General features: G+C 41.2%; 2 protein-coding genes across 3 annotated transcripts in view; both read left to right on the top strand.

Moving 5' to 3' along the window:
* LOC307253327 (guanine nucleotide-binding protein G(I)/G(S)/G(T) subunit beta-1) overlaps nt 1-17,126 on the top strand; it is a 39,742-nt gene extending 22,616 nt beyond the window's left edge. The window contains exons 2-11 of the mRNA XM_080031316.1: nt 2,302-2,404; nt 5,838-5,876; nt 6,370-6,476; nt 9,206-9,269; nt 9,860-10,022; nt 11,567-11,633; nt 11,843-12,044; nt 12,569-12,785; nt 14,336-14,451; nt 14,976-17,126. Of these exons, the coding sequence (XP_079887442.1) occupies nt 2,348-2,404; nt 5,838-5,876; nt 6,370-6,476; nt 9,206-9,269; nt 9,860-10,022; nt 11,567-11,633; nt 11,843-12,044; nt 12,569-12,785; nt 14,336-14,442 (1,023 nt within the window). The 5' untranslated portion in view covers nt 2,302-2,347 and the 3' untranslated portion in view covers nt 14,443-14,451; nt 14,976-17,126. The remainder of the gene's footprint in view (nt 1-2,301; nt 2,405-5,837; nt 5,877-6,369; nt 6,477-9,205; nt 9,270-9,859; nt 10,023-11,566; nt 11,634-11,842; nt 12,045-12,568; nt 12,786-14,335; nt 14,452-14,975) is intronic.
* A 933-nt stretch (nt 17,127-18,059) lies between these two features.
* Nucleotides 18,060-25,412, top strand: part of nadka (NAD kinase a) — a 30,318-nt gene continuing 22,965 nt past the window's right edge. Inside the window, exons 1-2 of one of the 2 annotated variants that reach the window (XM_080031900.1) lie at nt 18,060-18,102; nt 19,018-19,194. In XM_080031900.1, coding sequence (XP_079888026.1) covers nt 19,043-19,194 — 152 coding nt within the window. In that variant the 5' untranslated portion in view covers nt 18,060-18,102; nt 19,018-19,042. The other variant, XM_080031901.1, reaches the window with a different exon arrangement.

The raw sequence follows: 25,412 nt of genomic DNA, 5'->3' as shown, positions 1-25,412 counted from the left end.
GGCATTCAAATTATGTTTCAATCACATTTGAGCCTTTTTTCTGATTTGTGCAGGAGAAATAGCTAAGAAGAGTTTATGTCCATTCTTGACATCTTTCATGTCCACTTATTTTTAAGTATTAATATGCGTTATGTGATATATTTACTAATGACTAATGAGCACGTGAACCAAGTACCCTAGTGAAAAGATCTGATTAACTGTAAGAGGTTAATGGGATTGTATCCTCTGCTGTATTATCATTTAAAGTCAGGACAACCATTGCTTGCTTGCACACATACTGGATGCCATTAACATTTTGTATTAGCCACAAGGCTGCATGACAAGTTAGTTTATCACTGCTGACTCCACCCACATAGTTCTTCTGCCCTGGGAAAGCACTAGCTCAGGAGCAAGTACGTTTTTGGCAGCCCTTTGCATTGTTGCTCTGCAACATATCTGAAGGACACCTGAGTGTTTACAGAACAGTATTAAGCCTGACGGTGTAGTGTCATTCTAGAGCCATTTCTTACAAAAACTCTAAAGTGCGGTGGGAGCAGCAGCTTGCAGTTGTGCCTTTTTAAGAGACATTTAATAAAAAATAGAACATTGTATAAGGCTTTAGGGACAAAGTTACTTTATAGCATGAATATTTGTAATAATTTGCATTTGAAGGACATAATTGTCTTCAGTAGAGGGGTGGTCATTGAAATCACTGCCCTGTTTGAATCACTATCTCAGACCTCAGCATCTGGTGGAACATATATTTGGCCTCGTACAACACTACACATTTTCTCATTCTAAACTATGTGGAGCATAGCTCTCGTTAAAAGGGCCACCAGTGGCTTACATTACATCTCGCACAGAGCAGTATTATAGAGAAGACAATTAGCAGTGATATTACCATGAGACCTTTTATCAACCAGATTAGTATTTAAGGCGCCTTGCTTAGATGCAGACCCATTTAACAGCACTGGCCAATCAGGTGACAGGTGGCTGCTGAGATGTCAGGCGCTTGAAGGATAAGGTGGTCATTCAGAAGGTCTCAGGACCTATACCGAAAAACCAAGAGAAAACAGGGAGGTATGGTGTGTTTTGCAGCACAAATTGTGCCGTAGTTAGCTTGTTTTTGACAGATGTTACGGTATTTCCAATGAGGGAATGTAGTTCTTTGTATATTTGTGAGGGCAGCTGGTCCTTTTTGAATGAGAGGATCAATGAAGACGGTTCCCTAATTAACTTCACTGGGTGCCGTGGCTGAATTGTATTTCATCCTGGGTTAACAGGTTCAATCGACTGCTTTTTGGAGAGTTTTGCTATTAATATACAGACAGGTGTTAGTACAATAAGGATTGTAACCTCTTACAATGTATCGTTCATCAACATGCCTGTCAGCCCGAGTTCATAATGGCTTCAATAGTGATTTTCTTTAAGAGTACATTTGTCTTCTTCTTTCTATTGAGAGCGAGAGTGTCATTGCTAAGAGCGTCAAGCAGAGGATTGGGGTCAGCGGGATAGCCACTGCTTTTAGGATCATCAGCAGGTTTTGTCTTAACTGGATTTGTCTGGAGGAGCTGAATCAACTGTGTCCCAGGATTACAGGGATGACATTGGAGGGAGAGTTTAGAATCCAGAGGGCCCTGAGCATCCATACAGCTTGGTCAAACCCCTGCCCTTCAACTGAGCACCTTTCAGGTTTCCACAGTAGTGCAACAGAAACCCACACTGGTCTGCCTCTCCGCTTCTCCATATCTGGGACTTTTAATCCTTGCTTCAGCCGCTGTCGGTCGGGGGTACGTATTTTTTTTGGGGGGGGGGGCCCGCAGGCCAAGTGGATTTTCAAATATTTTTTTTATTACATTATTATTATTTTCATTGTTGAAGGATGGTTTGGCTCAAGAATCAGCTGTGCTTTGTGTGGCTCGTGTTTGCCCAAGGGTTTGCTATTGTTTGGGAGGAGAGAGAAAGAACAAAATTCAGCATCATCCTCAAATTATTATCTAAGCCTAGAGTAGCTGCAGAGTGCTTGTTGCTAGGTAACAGTTTCAAGCGGGCGAGGACGAGTCTTGAGCTGTCTAGAAAAAGTGTTGGGTCCGCTGTGTTTCTTTGTCTGGGCCTTACAGAATCATGTCCAGAAAGTCATTGGTGAAGACTGTCTTTTACATTAAGTTCAACGCCTTTAGGGAACTTTGTGCATTAGCAAATCCTGAAAAGTTGAGCATTTTAAAGTTTGTCAATTGTACATTGTGTGTATTACTACCAAGATGACATGAGCGTGTGTGATACGTAATGTATATTGACTGTCTTTTTCCTTGTGTCTTCCAGATAAAGCAAGAGTCCAGGCGGCGGAGCGAAGCATTAGCAGAGGAAAATGAGTGAACTGGATCAGCTACGCCAGGAGGCTGAGCAGCTCAAGAACCAGATCAGAGTGAGTCCCTCAATGTTTCCTCGTAACTGTGTTTTTATTTGTGTGTACATTTTTGTTCTGTTAGTTAACACATCAAGGTAGAGAGGTGTATGATTTTAAGTTTGGTGTGTTAGGGATATAGTCCAGAGGGAGTTGTTTTTCAGATAAAGCTCAAGTTGTTGGATAAACGTTTTTTTTCTACTTCAAATACAGGACTTGTATTGATAAGCTTTTTAGAGATAGAGGAGCTTTTAAAGGGCTACGACCTAGTGACATTATGTAAATGCATACATTATATGCTCAATTTCACTGAAACTCATTCCTAAAGTGCTGTGAATCCACCAAATATAGCCTATTATGTTAACTGGAACATGTGGCTGTGTTCAGAGAGATTACACCGACACACCAAGCATCAACACACACACTTTTAAAAAGGATTCTAGATTTTGAAGTTCACACACACTTTTATATAAATGTTTATTTACGTAACTCAATGAAGGACTATTGCAAGCAGAAAGCTTAAAGGTACAATATGTAAAGATCTTGCATTAAAACTTCCCAAAATGACATAACCAATGGTATATCTTTTGTAAAATATATGGAAACATTTGTAATGTTTTAGTACATAACTCAAAAAGAGTTGTGTACTTAAAAATTAAAAATGGTTCCATCAATTTTCGAACCTGTGACGAAGAGATTACCTTGGGTTACATGCTGGTGAGCTCACCATACACGTCCTCTTGCTGTCAGATGCGGGCTAAACTAAACGGAATTGGCAGCACTGTTCATATCCATATTCTATTCACGTGTCAACATGAGCAAAGATCATTGAGATACAGAGAGCTTACACCGGTTGCCAATAAATAGGGCGGCTTACGGTCCATTGGAAGATGTGAAGTGGATAATGCCAGGCAGGCACTAATATTTATGGTAACGATGTAAATTGTTACGTAATTCTTGATCAGAAGGAGCAGGCTTGGGCGTGGGTTGGTGAGGAGATTGGGCTAGCTGTTAAATTCAGTTAATGTGTCTTTTTGCTTATGTTCAGCCATCGGTTGTGCTTTAGCCAGGTTACCCAGGTCTTTTTATTCGGCTAACACACAACCAATACTGTATGTAATCTACAATTAGGGCTGTCAAGATAACACATTTTGGTGGGCGATTAATTGCCCCAAAAATTATTGCGATAAGCGATAATATTGCCGTTTTGAGACCATTTTCAACTAATATAATGATACTGGCATAATAATGCAAGTACACCTTTCAAAGATCAATACCAGGGCACCAGACAAACTCGTTTTACTAGTTGCACTGGCGCCCCTAACTCAAAATGTTCAGGGGCACAAGCAGAACATTTAGGGGCACATATTAAATGGACCTTCAACGCATCTATTCACATTTTCCCAATTTGAAATATATTAGGCCTACTGATATTGTATTGCCAGCATGCTTTGGACCACACTGACAACAGATTTTACAGATCATACAGTTCTTTGTGTTTTTGATTTTGCATCACCATGTGAAATCCTTCAGACATCACACAACCCCTTCTCATCGGATCTAAAGTCCTCAGATTTTTCATCCTCTATCTCTGCTGACTCCTCTGTAAGGAAAATAGTTATTGGCCCAAAAGTAACTAGTAGTAGCTAGATGACATAATCAACTAATTTGCATAATATGCTATCCTGAAAGAGGCAAAATAATAAAAAAAATGCTGACCAGGTAGTTAAATTAACTAAAATTGACTAGGCCTATTCACATATTTACAAGCTCACTTTACACATGTTCTTTGTTGCCATACAACTATAAGGTTAGCTTTATTATAGATATGCAGTGGCCTATTGAATGTGGACTAGGGGTGTGAACGTTTACAAAAATGTCTAACCGTGTACACGACGTAATTTTTTTCGTGTACACGGTTAACCGTGACGTCATTGTCCTCGTGCGCCCGCCGTCCTGTAGGCGAGCGCACACTCGTATGCGTTCGCCTGTCATGTGCGCCGTCATTCTCGCGCTTCATTAATTTCCTGATTAATATAGCCTATCGCTTTCTACATGTCCACGTTTATGCAGGTTGAACAGGTGTTATAAAGTTTGGGCTACTTACGCGCGTAGTTCACGTCAACCGGGTAACTTTAATCTTTATCTTTCATCACTCTTCCGTGGCTGTGAGTCGAGCCCGAGAACGGCGCCTCCCCGTGTGTGTGTGTGCGTGTGTTTGCGATTATACACACACTCACGCCGAGGGACAGACAGATTGGGCAGACTAGCTTTTATCCTCCCCAAGTAGTTTATTAGTGATGTAAAATCAATAAATGCGTGTCTCCAGAACATATTTAAAAACTTTGAAAAAAAGAACATTTAAAATTTGAAGATTTTTTTTTTAAACGGTTTTCGTTTATTGATTTTTCCTAAACGGTTATGATTTACTAAACGGTTATTCGTGTACACGTGTACACGTGCACACCCCTAATGTGGACCTATTAAACTATTTGCGTGTACAAACGTCAACTGGCAGCTCTTGTCGGTACGGTGCTGTCTGTCTGCTGGCTGCTGCAGGTTGCTTGGGGCTGCCCGATTGAGTGAGGGCTGCCTGTCAGCAGTGAGGAGGATACGCCAGCCGTTGCTACTCTGCTCACGTGAGCGCGGTTAAGAAAAAGTCGCTAGATGTGTCACTGGTCTTTAACAGCCTTATCACTATGGCGAAACGTCGGCAAATATAGCGGCAAAGTCGCCAACATGTTAAAGACGTGACTACAGCAAGACACTGCGATGAAAGTAGCCTAACTGACGTTATCCGCCCATTTGATCATTTGACTACCGTAATCACTCGCGGACTCCCCCTTCTCTCTCTCCTCTGTCTCGCTCTCTTTCTCACACACAAAGCGAGAGGGCCGATACACCGGAGTGAAAACTCTTGTCATCCAGTCTCTTTGATAGAGAGAGACACGAGGAAAACAAACAAGCTGCAAATGTAATTTATTGCGTCCGGCAAAAAATTATCGCTCATTTTAATTTATCGTGCAATTAATTGATTTATTGCTTATCGCGACAGGCCTATCTACAATGACGTTAATCCCTTTTATAATAGGTCCATGTGTTAATAGCGAGCATCACGGGCACTCACATTGATAGGCAACTGGAGAGTTTCATTTGCAATGGATAATGACACAATCTCCCATGATCCTGTGCAACATTATGACGTCATCAAACTCTTTTGTTATTGTTTACATCGTGAGCCCCCTGCCAGTGGTAAATGTAAATGACATAGGTACCTTTTTAAAGGTCTGGCCCGTTTCTGCCATGCTTGCAAGTTAATCTCTCGCCGTGTGCAGTGACGTCACTCCCCCTCCCCCCCCCCCCCCCGCACGATTGGATCGTCTATTGGCGATCTCTATTAAACATGATTGGTGTGATTAAAGCCTTTTGACCGTTAATTTGTGTTTTGTTTCAGGATGCCAGGAAAGCGTGTGCGGATGCTACCCTGTCTCAGGTAAATAGATTAGGAAATATGTTCACACATTGTTTGTCAGTCACCATTATTTATTTTTAAGCTTTGATGGAATGTGTTGTTTGCTTAGCTAACTAGCTTTAGCTGCCTGATCAACTTTGCAGAGGAATAAAGTAGCGAGACATTGCGGTGGCGTTACTGTCTTTACTTTGATCCGACTGTACACTTAAACTGGGTGCATGACACACTTTAACACCAACTAACAACAGACACACCTGTAGCAACAGACACACCTGTAACAACAGACACACCTGTAGCATGGGCCGCACACATGGCTGCACCACGATAACACTCACTAATACATTTGGTTTGAATTTCATTTATTTTTTTAAATAATGGAATTTGGGTTTTATCTAACTGGGTGTGTCTCAATCTACATGGGCAGGCCGCCCAACTACAGCCTGTGTGTGGGGAAACACTGCACCTTACTCTGCTACTCTACCTTATATTTGATTTCTCCCTTAATCTGGTTTAGATCACAGCTAACATCGACCCAGTTGGCAGAATTCAGATGCGCACCAGACGGACACTGAGGGGGCATCTGGCTAAAATCTATGCCATGCACTGGGGCACTGACTCAAGGTAAACTCCCTCAACTCCAGTCCATCATTAACTGTATAGTTCATCCCATCAGCATAAATGCAGGAAATGGAAATACTGTTATAGCAAGATCCATTGTCTTTGTGCTAGTCACTCTCATCAAATCACAACATTTCACAAAAGCTCTCCCTTGCACCCAACAACCGGTGCTTTTTCTTTACACTGATCTAATTAAAGGTTGAGTCAGCAAGTCTGGAGAACGCTTGTTGTCAAAATAACTTTGTATCAAAAATCAGTGAATATTCTTGTGATCCGCTACCTGTCTCTACTTTGTGTGTGCACTAAGAAAAATCCAGTGTTCAAACACAGCCTAGTGGTCTGTAAATGGGCATGTTGCTAGCTACTGTGAACCCCTTTGTTAACACACCCACAGTTTACAGACCCTAGATGCTGTTAATGAACAAGAGATATGTTTTGCAGCACAAACACAGTACGGACAGGTAGTGGATAGTGAGGAGATATTTGCTGATTTTGACAAAGTGATTTTATCGACAAGCATTCTCCAGAATTGCTGACTCCACCTTTCAATATGATGGGTCAGATTAAAGTATATATAATGTTCTATCCATTCCATTGTGGGATATGTGTGTACACGCATAATAGGTAATGCATTTTTTGTTAAATGCACAATGGGCACGCTTCCTCAGTCACTTGATCTTTGAGTGTGTCTACTGTGTTATGTGTCTTATGTTTTGCCGTGTTTGTGTGCATTGGGGATGGGGTATGTGGGTTAGGAAAATACTCAAAATGGAGTCAGCCTTTGTTGGAAGCTGTGTTCAGGGTAGCTAGCCAAGGCAGATGGAGAAACACTCGTCCCTCGAGTTGTACACAGGCTCTCACTTTGAGCAAACCAACAAGTTAATGACTCTGGTGCTGCTGCGTGTCAGTCCACAGAGACACCCATTGCAAAGTGCCATGTCACCTCATCATTCTCCCTAAGAAATAGTTCTGTACCCAAGAAATAGTCTGCCCCCTATGTTTATTCACTGTCCACTCTCCCTGTTTGTTTGAATCAGTTAATATTTGACCACTAGAGAGGAGCTGGGGTATTTATTAGACTACCTGTTGAGATCCAGCCACCCACAAACAAGGTGACATGAAGATGTTTTGTCCCAGAGTCTAGTCTTGGCCCAGTCTGCTATTTTTAGCCTCACGGAGACACAGCTTGAATTCAATCTGGGCTTTGGATTCTAACTCGGTTTCACTTCCCCTTCTTTAGCCAATAATACATCCAGTGAAATATTCAGGGTGTAGCACTTATTTCTGCAACAGAACAGATAAATGTGACAGCCAATCACAGATGGATCTGAATAGTCAAGTCCCTGCCCTGATCTAACAGAGGAATGCCTGGTTTGTGTTGCTTCTGCTTATGGTACAATGCAATGATAGTCAATATATTATTAATCAAGTGTAAAGTCAATATATTATATTGTTTCTCACCTTTTAGCTTTGATGACTCAGCAATGGCTTCCAAGATAGTTCTCTTTAATTCATCAACTGTACACTGTATGTAAAGGAGTCCTGGGTACCTGATTTGGTTTAGCATGGAATCTGTTTACGAGCTGAATGGCAGACATGAAAGTAAATGGAGAGTGTGACGTGACATAATTTTTTTCTCTCTTCTTGCTGCTATTCTCTTCATCTGAACAACACTAAATCGAAGCACTGCTCCCCTTGTGTTTGTCTATCACTGTTACTCAAACAGGCCTGATGAATGATGACCAAACACTTAACTCCTCAATTTGTGTTTGCTCAAAATCAGGTTTTATCTTCAATCTTAAAAGTGATTTGGAGAAACATTAGCAATCCATACAGTGAACATGGTGTGAGTTGTTTGTCTTTTCCCAACCCTGTTAATGACACGCTCACTTACATTGCAATTGAAGTTAATGTGGGGCCATATCTGAATGCAGTGTTTTCCTACTTAACATTATTAGGGATAAGTTCAATGTGTTCATTTTAAGTCTGGGTGGCTGATGCTTAAATTTTCCTTTTTTAGACTCAAATTTTCAGCACAGAGCCTTCTGTCCCTGGATGATTATCTGCTGCACATGCTCGCATGTTCCCCGGTAGTTAAGATTTGCATAGTCCCAGCAGACCTTGGTGTATTCACTCCTTTCCTGTTCCTGTGTGCATTGGGGCCGTCACTGTGGTTACTCTTGTTGGATTCACCCAGATAGCAGAACACAGCCACAGGTACCTGTGGACCATGAAGCAAGGTTTCTACTGATTAGCTTACCACGCAGATTGAGCAGCTTGGCTTTTTGAGGCACATCAAATGATTTTTGGGAAAAGGAAAATAAATGTTCTATTGTGTTGGCTTGAAACAAAAATTCTTTACCGGACAAACATGTGTGTACTACTGTGTATTACAGCATACTGTATTTATTAAAACAATTATTTAGAATGTTTAAACTAAAATAATTCAACGCCTCACATTGTGTGTCAATCACTGTATGTACATTAAGGTGTATCAGTATATATCACAAATGTATACACAGGCGTATCCTCCACAGGTATAAATGAAAAGGTGTAACAAGGTGTCATTTTGTCCATAATGAGTGTTAACTAGACACAGTGTGCATGTTGTCGTTGTTATAGCTGTATTTGTCTGTTTGTTCAAACTGACAGAAAACATCCCTTTATACGCAAGGGGACTGGTAACTTTAGATTGTCCGGTAGTTTGACCTATCTATCTTTCTTTTCATCAGGCTTTTGGTCAGCGCCTCCCAGGACGGCAAACTCATTATTTGGGACAGCTACACCACAAACAAGGTACAACGTCACCATATTCCAAAGAACTAAACCAATTGCAATGACCTGTATTCCCTGTGTCTTCTTTACTAGCATATACATTTTCAGTGTTTGCAGTTTAGAAAAGCTTCTCGAGACATTGTGTCCAGTTAACACGCTTACATTTACTTTAAAACCAACTATATTATTAAAGTTAACCAGGCAGGGGGATCAGATGTCTCTTTGCACTGGTACAAATCAAAGCACAAAAAGTTGAGAATGGGGGAAAAAATGTACATGGTTTATTTGCACCAGATTTGGTAAAATAACTTTTGTTAAGTAAATGGTCGTCAGATGCACCATTGTCTTTACCTGTACATCACAGCTTAAGTCAGCAATGCTCACTTCTTCCCCCTAATTCTAGTAGCTAGTTTGAGTTTACATTGACAAAGCCAAGTTCATTAGAAAACAATTGACAAGTTTTAAGGGGTTGCCAAGTAATGCTATTTATAGTCAGTATTGTGCCCTTGAAAGGTTAAGTTAAACTTGTGGACAGACTTTGTAACATGCCCCTCTCCTCTCTCTTCCATCTGTCACTGTGTAATATCTTAATATGAAATCTCTTCATCCAGGTCCATGCTATCCCACTGCGCTCCTCCTGGGTGATGACGTGCGCCTACGCTCCGTCTGGGAACTATGTGGCCTGTGGAGGCCTGGACAACATCTGCTCCATCTACAACCTGAAGACCCGCGAGGGGAATGTGCGCGTCAGCCGCGAGCTGGCCGGACACACAGGTAGGCTGGAACATGGTGCCTCCCCCCGCCCCCCCACCACTCATCAATCCCAAGATTGTTTGATGGTGATATCCATCTGCCAACAGATAGAGGTGGAGAACACTTGTTGTTGTCGAAATCAGTTGATATCTCCTCACGAAAGAAAATCCAGTGTTATGCACAACCTAGTCTCTGTAAATGGGTATGTTGACAAAGCGTGTGTAAGCAAAGGGGGCCGAACATAGCTAGCAACATGCTTGTTTACATAGCCTAGGCTTTGCATTAACACTGTTTTTCATCATTATCAGTGCACACACAGTACAGACAGGTAGTGGATAATGAGGAGATATTCACTGAGTTGACAAAATGGGATTTTGACAAAAAGCATTCTCCAGAATCACTTGACTCCACCTTTTAAAGGGTTTCCCCCAGAATGAATCTGCAGTTTAGAAGGGATGCTGAATGCTTTTGAGACTCACCCAGGCTCACATAGACTCACTGCTGACCCCTGTCTCTTATCCCAGTCAATGACAATTTACAAAAAAAACTCCCTAGTACCGTTAAAGCTGCATGTCTCTTAAACCCATGGACTGTATAATGACACTGGTAAAAACTTTTGCGGCCCACATGTATGTATCAGCAATATAATGTAACTTGAGGAGTGACTTAATACACAGTGTCAGGATTCAGACATTACAGGCTAGAGAGGAGGGCCCTCAATCAATAACACCAAACAGACAGATTGTTCAATCATTCAAACGTCCCCGCTGATATTAACTAGTCATATTATGCTTAGTGGTAATTATACACAGAAGTTAAGAAACATTTTGCATTTTAATAAATAAATGTTCATTCTAAAACCTGCACTCATTAGATTAGCTTGCGTGTGGCAGTGTGAAGTAGCTGGACAATGTGAAATATCAATGGAGAACACTGATCATGTTCACCCAGTAGTTGACGACGCTTCATAGTATTATAGGTAGTGTGAGGATGGGGCACTTGGACTGATGAGGGTTTTTTAAACCATTCTTGCATGGCCATTCTTTTATTTTTTTTTTGATATTTAGTAGGTTTTAGCGTTTGGTCAACCCCTGCATTCCAGTGTAACTCTAATAATATTATTATCCAAGAGATGCTAGTCACATGGTGTCTTTCTCCATGAAAGCAGGACTCTCCCAGCTCCAACTAAAGTGTTGAGCTTATGAGGCGAGGAGCATTCATCTGATCACTGTCACATGATGCAGGAAGTGTGTCAGCATTTTAGCGCTGGTTCCCTGGCTAAAGGGAGGGGTACGTAAACCCCCGCCAAGCTAGCAAAGGGTGAATGAGTCAAGCAAAGCCAGGAACTAGGAGATAACCCTACAGCTTTTTTTCTGTTTCTGTTGACATTCAACCATTCCATTTTCCACATCCAGTGTCATTCTCTTGAGTGTGGCAATGACAATTTGGATCAGATTTTCCTCTGCACTGACAGTAATAAAACGAAGCATCTGCCTGTCAATGCTATAGAAAAGACAGTCCAAAATAAATGTGTTAGTCAACTGGTGTGTTTTGATTTCTGTCAGGTTACCTGTCCTGCTGTCGCTTCCTGGATGACAACCAGATTGTCACTAGCTCTGGAGACACCACCTGGTGAGTAGTGGAACTGCACCCAATGGAATCCAATACAAAATCCAAACAAACTACAACCTGAAAAATCAACATAGTTAGCTCAACACCTGCCTAACATGATTTTGATAAAGAAAATTGAGTATTGTTAACTCCAAATATAGTTTTAATAGCAGGGGTGTGATATAGATGATGTGTAATGTTGCTTATACATTCTGTGTGCTTCCCTGCAGTGCTCTGTGGGACATTGAGACTGGCCAGCAGACAACTACTTTTGCTGGTCACACCGGTGATGTCATGAGTCTCTCTCTGGCACCCGACACCAGGCTGTTTGTGTCTGGAGCCTGCGATGCCTCAGCCAAGCTCTGGGACATCAGAGAAGGAATGTGCCGACAGACCTTCACTGGCCACGAGTCAGACATCAACGCTATCTGCGTAAGGCCACGCGCACACACTTGAAGATTTTATGTTAACCACACGAGGGTTTCAAGTTGTTGAAGGCATGTTCACGTCAGGTCTGTTTGAGCAATGCTCAGGTCCTTAAGGGCATGTTCAGGTGAAGCTTTATAAGCCAATTGCAAGATGCCTATCATTCAGGTCTGTGGTGGCTGACCATAATATGGACCTGCGTGTAAATGTGCCCTTCAAAAGCCATGTTAGTAATGTTTTTCACACAGGTGAAATAAACACAGGTAATATAAAATCAAGTTACACCTTGCTCTCTCAGATGACTAGCAACTAATGAAATCATCTGGTGTGACCTATTTATGCTTAAAATGACTAAAAGCACATACAAGGTGTGGCTGGTTAGTGTTACACTGATTCAGGACAATGGCAAATTCATCTCAAATGACTAATAAAGGCACTTGTATAATTTGATGAAATTACTCTTTAAAAGTACAGTATGTTTTGCACACAAGTATGACCACTGACCAATCTTTGTTGAACTCTCATTACAGTTCTTCCCCAACGGCAATGCCTTTGCCACGGGCTCAGACGACGCCACCTGTCGGCTGTTTGACCTGCGCGCCGACCAGGAGCTGATGGTTTACTCACACGACAACATCATCTGCGGCATCACCTCCGTGGCATTCTCCAAGAGCGGCCGCCTACTGCTGGCAGGCTACGACGATTTCAACTGCAACGTCTGGGACACTTTGAAGGCCGACCGTGCAGGTAAACCACCACACAGGCCAGATGCCCCAACATACACACAGCAAAAATGTCAGAATAGATCATATTTAGTCAGCAGCTCCTCAGGCAAAAATCAATTTTTATATATAAAGAGCAATTGTTGTTTATTCCACATCCTACATTGTTTTTTTTGGTCATTATTCTGAGATCCAATTGGTGAAATGTGTCATTAAGTCAACATTTCCAGGTCAAGCTCTATTACAGTGGTAGCACTTTGAACTGTGTGACCAAACAGCAGTAAGTGCCAGAGTTCACGGTTGACCTTGTCAAAAATGGATATCTGACTTGGCCCCTCTTGCTTGACCTGTAACAGTTTGCAACTTTTTGCTGGCAACTCTTAAGAAAGAAAATGTGTTGGTATGATTTGACAAATTTTAGCTTTCTGGACATCATTCTAAATTCTATTATTTGGTGCAAGTCAAATGACACATCAATAGAAACACAAGGCTTGTGAAGGTAGAGGTTAACATTAACGCAGCTAAATACAGGAACACCCTGAACATAAAGCCAATGCTGACATGGCACATCAAGGTAAGGCGGGTTAAGTGCAACAATAGCCTGGAAATCCAGACCTGCCGAGTGCTTTATGGTCTCACTGTTTAACCCTACATTTTACTAGTGTGATGTAGTGTTTAATTTACCAGTTAACCCCACTGTTCGCTAAACTAACAGGGCTTAATACGTCACCTTGTTCATTGCTCTGATTGGTCGTAGTGCTATCCAATTGCCTGCAGTGGTATACGAAATGAGTTAGGAAGGTCTATTGATTGTGGCCAGACCTTATATCCTTCTAGAAATGGGTCTGGATCTCCAGGCTAGTGTAACAATGCTTTTAAGGAAGATTGAAGCTACTTTGGTTGGTGTACGATGTTGGAGGGACTCAGCAGTCATCTGGCACATTGTGAGACAGCAGAGAGAAAGCGCTTCGTCCTCATTTCAGATGCTCAACCCCTTCTCATCAACCACAGAATTGACGCTAGAAGTTTAATATTGATAATAGCTCTGTAAGAGGTTAAATGGAAGAAGTTCCATAGTTTTGTATTTTTTCCATAGCATAAATGGCATTAATAGACAAATGGGAGAGCAGCAAGCATCACCTGCTACAGCAGTGAAGAGCCCCTATGGAGGCATGCATACTTTACAGCTATTGACTGCATAGTGGGATAGGGATCAGAGGAGGCCCACATCTGAGCCTGCTATTTCAAACACACACACACACACACACACACACACACACACACACCCCTTCCTATGTGATCCATTGGTGGGTGGAATATTGATTAACAGCATAATTGGACGGTATTAGCCTTATCTCAAAAAGCTCAGCTAGTAGCATCTAGTGTGTTGTGGTTTGAACTAAGCATCAGGATGGTAGATATCAGAAGCCCATATGCACCTTTCCCTCCATGTTTCATCTTTTAAGGATTAGACCAGGTTTAAACATGTTTTTCATTTTGTTTTCTCATTTCTTTCTGATATCTAGTCATTTGAGCCTAATAATCCAATGTGTCTGATCCTCTGTGTCTCATTAGGTGTCCTGGCAGGTCATGATAACAGGGTGAGCTGCTTGGGTGTGACTGATGACGGCATGGCAGTGGCAACAGGGTCCTGGGACAGCTTCCTCAAGATCTGGAACTAGAGTCTGAAGGTAAATGATGATGTACTGGGAGGAGGAAAAGCACTGTTGTGCATCAGTGGGCAGCTGTCACAGTAATGGTTAAGTAACAGCCTCAGCTGCATGGAACTGGTCTAGAGTTTGTATTTACTGCCCTCTGGGGGTTGGGATTGACGGTGCAACAGACATTCACTGAAACTAAAAATCAAATATATTAGCACATCACATAAAACAAATGTAGTTAGTTTACCTGGCAGCCACTCTGTTAAGTTCCCCTGGGTTTTTTAAAGCATTTGTCTGCCTGATGGTGTCTTTCCCTGTTTTCCAACATTAAGTAATGTTTTGTCAAACCTCAATGTGACATGACGTAAGAGAGTAAGGACTTTCTTTAAATGTTTAACAACAAGTGTACAAGTGACATAAATGTGTAAGCGGCCATGTTGGGATATACACAAATGAGACTTTGATGAGATAATTGTCTGTCTGACTGACTGAATGAGTGATTGTGCTGATTAGACATAACAAATAATGTTTTCTTTTCTTTTGTATGTTTCCAGATGGCATCTGGACTCCAAAGTTGAGTGGAAGACCATTCCAACATCACAATGTTCAATTTTATTGCATATCCAATCTTTTCAAAAACACCATGATACTGACTCCAAACCCCCCCCCCCTCCAAAAAAACTATCAAGGGCAAAAATTCTCTCTCTCTCTTATCTCTCTCCTTCTCATTTAAAAGAGCACAATTGTCTGTCACTCATTCAGCTCCAAAAAAAAGAAAGAAAAAAAAAAGCTTGATGAATTTAGTAGTTACAATATGGAACGGAGGGGGAAATTGTGCATTCCTCCCATGTCTGGTATAACTGAGAAATCCAAACACCCCATCACCACCGCTGCTGCCGTCACCACCAAGCAAGCGTGTACTGCGTCCTCATCATACACATGTCTGAGTGAAGGTTATAACATGACAGTGATCTAACTCTTAATAGCTTTTTGGCCATGTTTCTTTTTGGTTTCTTTGTTGTTTTCATTATTTTTGTGTTAAAGAGAAGTAGATCGGTGAACTGTCTGTTCGTATTCAAAATGAGAATCAAAGCTTTGTTTTATTTCCTAGTCTTTACACATTTTAAATAATGTTTTTCTTTTTCTTTTTAAGTTGAAAGTTAAAAGAACCTCCAGACCATGTCATTTTAAATCCAGCTTTATCCCACTGGAGAACAAAGTGAGAGAATTGAGCTTCAACAGGGAGTCCTCAAGCCACTTCTGGCCCTTCTGTATATTTAGTCCCATGATACTTTAAATTTTTCTTCTTTTTTTTCAGTGTAGTCCACAAATCTTTGTTTGCACAAAAATTAAACTTTGCATATATAGAATAATGTCTAAAGAAAAAAGTTAACTAACCAAGCACATGCTGTTTATGATAATGAATGCTCGTTTTTAAAACGAAAAACAACAAAAAAACAACCATTTTAACCATTCTTACACCTTTTTGTCTGGCGACAGTGTAGAATAATTAAATGAAAATTAACCCATCGGATCATAATCCACCCCGCCCCCCCCTCCCCCCTTTTTTTTATTCAGTTTTTTTTCTCCTTTAATTTAGTTTTGTTTTCCCTGGTTTCTGTTGCCCGTGGTTGGACCGGTGATGTGATTTGGTCAGGTAGGAAGTACCTCCACTTTAGCCCGGTTGCAATCCGGACGTTTTCCCTTTTAACAGAGGTGCCCATTCCGTGCTTGGAAATGCAGTTACTACTCTGTGAATGACATGTTGTATAAATCAATGTTTGAAAATAATGATATTGAAACTTTTTAAGTTAAAAACGAAAAAAAAAAAAGATTTTGGTTGTCTGCCATGGGTGGGTTATCTCTTAGAATTGCATGCTGTAGAATTGCTTAAAAAGGTGCATATGGAATTAAGTCCTTTGATGTTTTTCTTTAAGAAAATAACCTGTTGAATATATCAATACAATGGTATTTATATTTTTCTTTCTTTTCTTTTTTTCTTTTTTTTTGGCTACTCCGTGCATACATGATTCAACTAAAATGTCAAAGCTATGCACTTGAGAAGCAAACCCTGCAACATAAACGGTTACTTGGTCCATACTTGGGAGGGATTCCACAAATTAAGAAGTAACGTTAATGTTCAAATTGTACACACATGCATACATACATTCATTCACCTAAACATACACAATCTCCAATGGAACAAACAAATTTTCATTCCTTCTGTAGCAAACAAAAATTCCACTTACAAAGAAAAACATTTTATAACAGGTTTTTTTCTGTCCTTTACTAAAAAAAAGAAAAAAAAATCTTGCAGCATCGGAATGGCAGAATTTTCTGTTGTTCCCCTCTCCTTGTATACAGAAACGCTCTTTCTTTAGCAGTAGTGACATTTTTTCCATTCTGTTTTTTCTCTGCGACATTCTGTACAAAAAATGTGCTGTAATTGTGCATTAGGCCTGGAGTTGGCAAAAAAAAATGAAATAAAAAAAATATGAAACATTTATTAAATTCCCTTTCCTTTTCTCTCTCTCTCTCTTTCTCCATCAAATAACTGTAGAGCTCTGCACCCCCACTGTTCCCTTTTCACCTTTTGTATTTAATTTTAAAAGTCAGTCAGTGTACAACCGAAAGCTGGATGCAAGATAGAAACTATATTAAAATGTACTGTTATTTAAGATGTAATAAAAAGCAGTTTGAGATGACCTACTGTGTTGAGTGTGATTCACTTAGAGCGGTTACCATTGAGGCTAGAATGTTGCAGACTGTTTGGTTTCCTTGTAATTATGTTCAAGTCAAATAAACAATTTCTTATCCACTGTTGAATCAGTCTGGCTTCTCTGTACAGTCAATTGTACATAGTCACTTTTCTCTTAGCATGAAAAATAAGCCGTGCAGTTTGGTCATCAGCATTCATATAGAGTTCAAGGGACACATTGTAGCCTTGTTAATATCAGTAAAAAACTCACTTGAGAATCTACATAAAAGTTCATGTTGGCAACCATGTTTTAAATGCCTTACTAGACCAGAATCTCTGACCAACAACCCTCTCGTTGTTGCCCTCTACTGGACAAAGCCAAGGTATAAAATGCATTGGTTTTAAAAGATAGATTAAATCTTTACTTTTGTAAGATTGTGTATTCAACAATAGATTACACATCCTACACTGTTTTAATTAAAGGCAAAGTGATATCTAATCAGCATACAGTAGCCTACATTATCAATTTTTGTTCCAGAAATTTTTTAGATATACCTTTAAGTCAGTCTGTGTCTTCAATGTTCAGTTACTATTTTGATATAGTGTTTACAATTTGATATATGGAGATAGCATAACAAACAGTTTGTGATCTAATAGTCTCACGGCATGTGAGTGGGGTTAAAAATTGTGTATTTCTTATCGTGGGCTTCAAAAGTTAGTTATAAGGGCCCGGGACACACAACACCTCCATTTTTGTCTCGTATAATATGTGACTAGACAAACTGTAAAAACCGACATTTCTCATTTTCAATAAACAATTGGGCAATGCGAAGGCATATAAATACTGTAAATAAAGCTCCGGGCACCAGAGGAAAACATGTATTCTTGTTCCCACGTGACATGGCGCGTAGGGAGGAGGCTGTGATTGGCCGCGCGGTTACAGGAAGCGATGGGCTGACTGTTGACAGCTGTCTTCTTGTAAAGTAAGTGAGTGTGTATCAACATTATCTAATGGGATAATGTCGGGGTTCTGAACCTCCGAACGTTTGCTTCGCATTGACTTGTGTGTCGTGTCGTCCCTTTGTAACGCTGTCGGTGAAAGGTAGGGTTGTCAAACGGACGGACGTGATATCTAAGCCGAAGTACTAGCTTAGCTCGCTAACTAGCTCCGTAGTTAGCTCCCGGTAAATTCTTCCGCCTGGACCCATGGACCCTGTCAGTGTTCATATCGTTAATGTCGGACCACGGCTGGCTGGTAGTTGCTTACGTGTATCGATAAATAGACTCTCCTAAAACGTATCATATAAAGCTACTTATCTCAAGTGACACTGAAGCTGCGAGCCTTAATTAGCCGTGAAACTATAATCATGGAACTGTAACGTATGTAACAAGGTTATAGATAGCTTGTTATCCAGCTGGTTTACGTCATAAACTCCGCTAATGTGCTTTCTCAAACGTAACTTTAACATCGCTTTCTCCGTATGCAAAATACGTTTCAGTAGCACATTTTAAATTGATATCACATAGAAACGGTTTGAGCTGAACATTGTGGTATTCTGAAAGTTAGCCGAGGCATATGTTATTGAACCGATATTACAAGTTGAGAATTTGCTAAACATTTTGTGGATAGTTTGTTACATATTATAACATATTGACGCTTATTTAAATAGGCCACATATACCTATGTACCGGGCAGTGATCTATAAATCGTTTAATATTGTGTGAAGATTCATTTAAATTGCCTTTTTTTTTCAATTGGAGTTTGGAGAAGAAAGAGTTTGCCCCCGGAGAGGACTGGATTAGTGGCTTTTCTGTTTGCGTAACTGAGTTGTTGAATGTTTGTATAACATGTTGACATTTGACCTACGCTCGCTCACTCATTGATTTGGCCCTGTCAGCTGACTTGCAGCGCGGCTGTCTGAGATGGACGGAGGAGAGGAGGTGCGTGTGGAAGCCGCCCCGTACTGCTGCTCCACCTGTGACGGAGGGGAGGTCTCCGCTGGCCGCAGCCTGGCCCGACGCCACAGGAAAGCCCGCAGTCTGAGCACCTCCTCAGCCAGCTCCTCTGACTACAGGTGGGTGTTGACTCTGACAGGGACCCCCAAAGGTGTAGTCTAGTCAGCGATTCGTGTTGTCAAAATCACTTCTTTGTTTCACTCTTTTTAAAAATTAATCAATATTTTCTCACGATCAGCTCCCTGTCCGTACTGTGTGAGCTTGGGGGGGGGGAAAGAGCTGTTGTTTATACACAGCCTAGGGTCTGTAAACTGGTGCGTAAACAAAGGTTCCTTAACCCTCTGAGGTCTAAGGGTATTTTCTCGGATTTTACATACTTCTATAAATACCTATTTTAAATGTGCAAGAAGATAAATAATACCAAAGTGTTTTATATGGAAATGTTCAGAACCCATTAGCCATTAGTTTTATGAGGTCTATTTATGTCCTAGACCACTGTGTAAATAAATAATTGGCTTGAATGCTGAAAAATGCATTGCGATTTTTGAAAAACCTGGAGATTTGTGTGAAATAATAACCTTTAGTCATCCTGAGGAGTTGTTTTGGCTCTTGAAATTGCTTCTCCCAAGCCTTAGCTTCAAAAATGCAGTGGAAATTTTCCAAAAAACAGTAGAGAAGTGCACAAAACATGACTAATGTGAATTTTGGTCCAAACGCTTTTTGGTAGAAATGTTGCCTCTAACTCTACTTTCACAAAGCATGAGGAATTTAGACTGAATGAAGACTTTGTACCACATATAAAGACTCATGGGATGTATACTAATAAAAAAGGGAGCATCACAAAAAAAAATTCAAACAAACAGTTTACTATACAGTATCTCACAAAAGTGAGTACACCCCTCATATTTCTTCAAATATTTCATTATATCTTTCCATGGGACAACACTGAAGAAATTACACTTTGATATAATGTAAAGTAGTCAGTGTACAGCTTATATAACAGTGTAAATTTACTGTCGCCTCAAAATAACTCGACACACAACCATTAATGTCTAAACTGAAGGCAACAAAAGTGAGTACACCCCTAAGAAAACAATTCCAAATTGGGCCCAAAGTGTCAATATTTTGTGTGGCCACCATTATTTTCCAGCACTACCTTAACCCTCTTGGGCATGGAGTTCACCAGAGCTTCACAGGTTCCCACTGGAATCCTCTTGCACTCATTCATGACAACATCACGGAGCTGGTCGATATTAGAGACCTTGCGCTCCTCCATCTCCCGTTTTAAGAACCCCCAAAGATGCTCGATAGGGTTTAGGTCTGGGGACATGCTTGGCCAGTCCATCACCTTTACCCTCAGCTTCTTTAGCAAGCCACTGGTCGTCTTGGAGGTGTGTTTGGGGTCGTTATCATGTTGCAATACTGCCCTGCAGCCCAGTTTAAGAAGGTTGAGTGCACGTTTTCAGCGTCATACCAAGAGGTTGGCTTTGGAAAATTGACGTATGAGTGCTGCCAGCATTGCTGCAGGGCTTGAAGGGGTGGGGGGTCAACCTGTCAGTGCTCAGACCATACGCCACACTCTGCATCATACTGGTCTGCATGGCTGTCGTCCGAGAAGGAAGCCTCTTCTAAAGATGATGCAAAATAAAGCCCACAAATAGTTTGCTGAAGACAAGCAGACTACGGACATGGATCACTGCAACCATGTCCTGTGGTCTGATGAGACCAAGATAAACTTATTTGGTTCAGATGGTGTTAAGAGTGTGTGGTAGCAACCAGGTGAGGAGTACAAAGACAAGTGTGTATTGCCTATAGTCAAGCATGGTGGTTGGAGTGTCATGGTCTGGGGCTGCATGAGTGCTGCCAGCACTGGGGAGCTACAGTTCATTGAATACCAACATGTACTGTGCCATACTGAAGCAGAGCATGATCCCCTCCCTTCGTAAACTGGGCCGCAGGGCAGTACTGCAACATGATAACGACCCCAAACACACCTCCTAACGACCACTGGCTTGCTAAAGAAGCTGAGGGTAAAGGTTATGGACTGGCCAAGCATGTCCCCAGACCTAAACCCTATTGAGCATCTTTGGGGCTTCTTAAAACAGGAGATGGAGGAGCGCAAGGTCTCCAGTATCCACCAGCTCCGTGATGTTGTCATGAATGAGGGGAAGAGGATTCCAGTGGCAACCTGTGAAGCTCTGGTGAACACCATGCCCATGAGGGTTAAGGTAGTGCTGGAAAATAATGGTGGCCACACAAAATATTGACACTTTGGGCCCAATTTGGACATTTTAACTCAGGGGTGTACTCACTTTTGTAACCGGCAGTTTAGACATTAATGGCTGTGTGTCGAGTTATTTTGAGGGGACAGTAAATTTACACTGTTATATAAGCTGTACACACGCTACTTTACATTGTATCAAAGTGTCATTTATTCAGTGTTGTCCCATGAAAAGATATAATGAAATATTTGAAGAAATGTGAGGGGTGTACTCACTTTTGTGAGATACTGTATATAACAACACACAGGAAAAACAATAATTACAAACTATTTACACACTATGTAGTATACACTATTTACAAGCTAAATGTCAATGCCATGCCACTTTGCAAAACAGTTCCTGTCCACTTGCAGGCAGAGGGCAACATTGCAGCTGGGTGTGTGGGGGCTGGTGGTATTCGAGGTGTGGGTGGCGCTCGGGTTGGTACCTGGGGAATTTGGGCACGGGACCTATTTGATGCGGGTGATGGGGTAGCTGGAGGCCTTATACCTGTGCTCCTTTTGGACATGGACCTTGTGCTGGGCAGGGAAAAAGGTGTTGACACAGGTGGTGCTGATGCTGCAGGAGTGGAAGGTGCTGGGCTGGGTTCAGGCAGCTCTTAGTCCTGTCTGTAAAAAAAGGACAAGAAAGACTGAGTTTTCTTCTTTATAACTGAACCCCAACTGCTGTTTACCTTCTTCCCTCCCCAACACAGTTAGCACCTTCTAATGTGTGGGGGTAGGGACACACAGTTCTTTGCATCTTAAGGCCAGGACACACCAGCCCGATAATCGCCGTCGTCAAAAAAAAAGACGAATCTGTTTGGTGTGTGCCGTGACGTCGGCCGACGTAGAGGTCGTCGGGCTTGTTTTGAGCCTGTCGGCCGCCGATTGAACATGTTCAATCGGCGGCCGACCGTCTTTCATTTGGAGCAATTTGATTGGTGGAGGGCTAGCGAATCAGTGAAGCCCGGAAGTGAGGCGGGTAGCACAAACAGCTAACAACAGCTAGCCATCGTTTTAATGTGTTTGTTCGTTTCGTTTTGAGAGTACTCACATGCATCAACCCTTGTTGACTGCTCGACACCATGCTCGACACTCTCTGCTAAAAATTGTGCTCTTATGGTCCATAAATATAAATACGTATTTCTATCTATGTTTATGCTCTAGAGAGATGTCCAATCATTTCCGGCTTTCGTATTTTTTCGGGCCACAATACAGATTAGCGCCGCCTGCTGTTGTGGAGACATTACGTCCCGCGAGCGTACGGAAAATAAACAGTCGTCTCGGTGTGTTCTTTAGCAGCGACGGGAAGCTGGAGCTTCCTGAAACGGCCGACTCCATTTTTTTTGACGACGGCGATTATCGGGCTGGTGTGTCCTGGCCTTTAGATGTGTATGTAAGGGGAGGAGAGACAACTGATTTCCAACTGTCCTTTATTTTTATCTTCATTGTACAAAGCAACAACAAGTGACCCTTGTTACATTATAATACTAATAGAAATGTGTACACTCTCTCAAATTTCACAAATTGTGTGCAAACAATAGTTGATGCAAAACTGTTTCCAAACTAGATTATTTTACTATGACACAAGGGAAAGACTTCTACACTGAATAAAAAACTATATTTGACATGCCACATTATCGTTTTTTATTTCTTTGTTTATTATTAGATAAGTGTAGGCTAAGAAACTCTCTGAAACGTCGCAATGTTGTGCTAGAAGTCAAGCCTTGGAAATAAGAACCATTACGCGACAACTGACTATTGCGCACAGTAAACGCAAGTTTCAGATTACAAGAGATTTTGTAAATTCTCTTACCTGTCTTCAAACGGGTCGATGTGATCTTCATAACCACATTCGTCGCCTGAATCAAATCCTTCGATGTCAGAATGGCCATCTTCTTCATGGCTACTAACTTCTGCAAATCTCTGCAACAGCAGCGTCTGTTTACAACTTTCTTGTCGCCATTGTTTCCACTGAAAGATTCCTGTTCCCTTCAGTAAAAAAACCCAGGTACTACGGTAATAAGGTATGTCCTTAGTGTTTTACTTAGTGCTGATTGGTGGGTTTTGTTTCAGAAATATTGATAGACAAGCACATCTAACCAATTGCGCAACGAGACAAGCAGGTCCAACCAATAGCGCATGGAGTGACGCACAATGTCCTGGAGAAGAAGGCTCACTTCTCGCGTTGTTTTCTAAGCCTGTAGTGGACGGAGAGTATCGCGAGAACATACCCCGGAAACAGGAGAATCTCTAGTTTCAGACGATGTTTTCATTTCATTTCTCAGCCGTTTATTCACAGAGATATTAATAAAAATATGCATGCACGCGCGGGCGCGTGAGGCGACCTCAGAGGGGGCCCACCATTGCTAGCCCTAGCCTAGGCTGTAATATATTTTTTCAGCCAAACACACAGTATAAAGATAGCCGATTGTGAGGAGATATTCACTAATTTTGTCAAGTTGTCAACAATCCTTCTCCTGAATTGCTGACTCAACTTTTAACAGGAAGCATGGTGATGAGTTCATGTATTTGTGATTATAAGATATTAATATTTGTGATATCACCATTGTGAATCACAGGAGGTTCCAGTCTGCCTGCGGTAAATAGTTTTGTCTAAGTTTTTTGGGGAATCGTACCTGAGCAAAGGCATTAATAATAATAACTATATAACAATGAAAAATAACGTTCTCTTCGCTGATTGTCTCGTTTGCTGTTACAGATTATTTACGAGTATCAGGAAAATTAGACTATTTCATAAATATTTAAAAGTTCTTCATAAAGTTTAAAAATTTAATTATTCCATCCTTAAAAATATATTTAATCCGTGACACAATCTTACACGTGGTGCAACTCAGAAGCCTGAAAACCAAGCCACTGAGGGACGTCCTCATTTGTTCCACTTGAAAGAGACTTTCTAGGTGTGCTTGGTCCTGACGGATACCAATTTAATGTAATAGAGCACATTAAACGCAACACAATAACCTGATTCCTTGTGCCTTGTGACACAATTTGTGTGTTGCACCACCTCAGACATTTGTGAAATGTGCCTTTGGGTGCACGAAACCGCCCTCGGACACAACAGAAAAAGCCTCAAGGAAACCAAAAGGGTTGAGGCCTGCAATGGTTTGTTCACCGTGGATATTGCGATATCGGTCTCTTTTTAGCAACACTGAAGAGGTTTCTCACATGGAGAAGTGAAAAAGGTGGTGGCAATATCGTCAAATGTCCTTAAAGAACCAATAGGAATGCCCCGTTCTGGATGAGGAAATGAAAGGTCACTTGATCACGACACTTGGACACAATGTTGAAATAAATTCCCACAAAGCCAGCTTCATTGTGTGGATCCTGATTAGCCAAAGACACTTCTCATTTTCTGTGACATTTAACAGAAGGGCATGGTGATGCATAACGATGATTATAAACAAACAACTGTTGAGAAATTGGAATAGAAAGGTGATGAATGTGTCCTGCGGTATTTCTTTGTAATATTAACAAGTCACATTATAATAATATTTCTGGCCCCAAGTTTGAAATGATATATTTGACTATTAGTTCTAGTTTGTTTAAAGTTGTTTTAAGATGAAATGGCTTCACCTTCTTTCATGTGTTGCAGTGTCAGAGTTTCTGGGTGTGTTTGTCCTTTGTGTTGTAAATGTTCATCTTAAACCTGGGGCCAATTCGAATAGTCTTTTTTGCATAGGAAATTTCCTTTCCTATCGAGATGAACCGGAAGTACTCGGCGGATAGGTGATTCGAATTCTCAAAATGCTTAGGAAAGGCATAGGAAAGGAGCCTAGATTCATTCTTTAACCCTCCTTTAGCATAGGTTACCAACCTATGCGAAAGGAAAGGAGATAGTGGTAACCCATAATCCTTTACGGCAACAAGATTTAAAGCAACAGGCCACCGCCGGAGTTTACCGACTCTACACGAATACGAACGAGAGGTAAAACAGAAGAGAGGAGAAGAGAGGAAGATTTAACTCGGCTAAAACAAAATACCCCATCCCCATAAAGATAATAAAGAACTCATAAAAGACCAACATCAGAATAGTTATTTTCGTAGCACATA

This window comes from Ammodytes marinus (genome assembly GCF_949987685.1).
Source record: "Ammodytes marinus genome assembly, chromosome: 7".
Classification (NCBI taxonomy): domain Eukaryota; kingdom Metazoa; phylum Chordata; class Actinopteri; order Uranoscopiformes; family Ammodytidae; genus Ammodytes; species Ammodytes marinus.
This window is presented reverse-complemented; position numbering and strand designations above follow the sequence as displayed.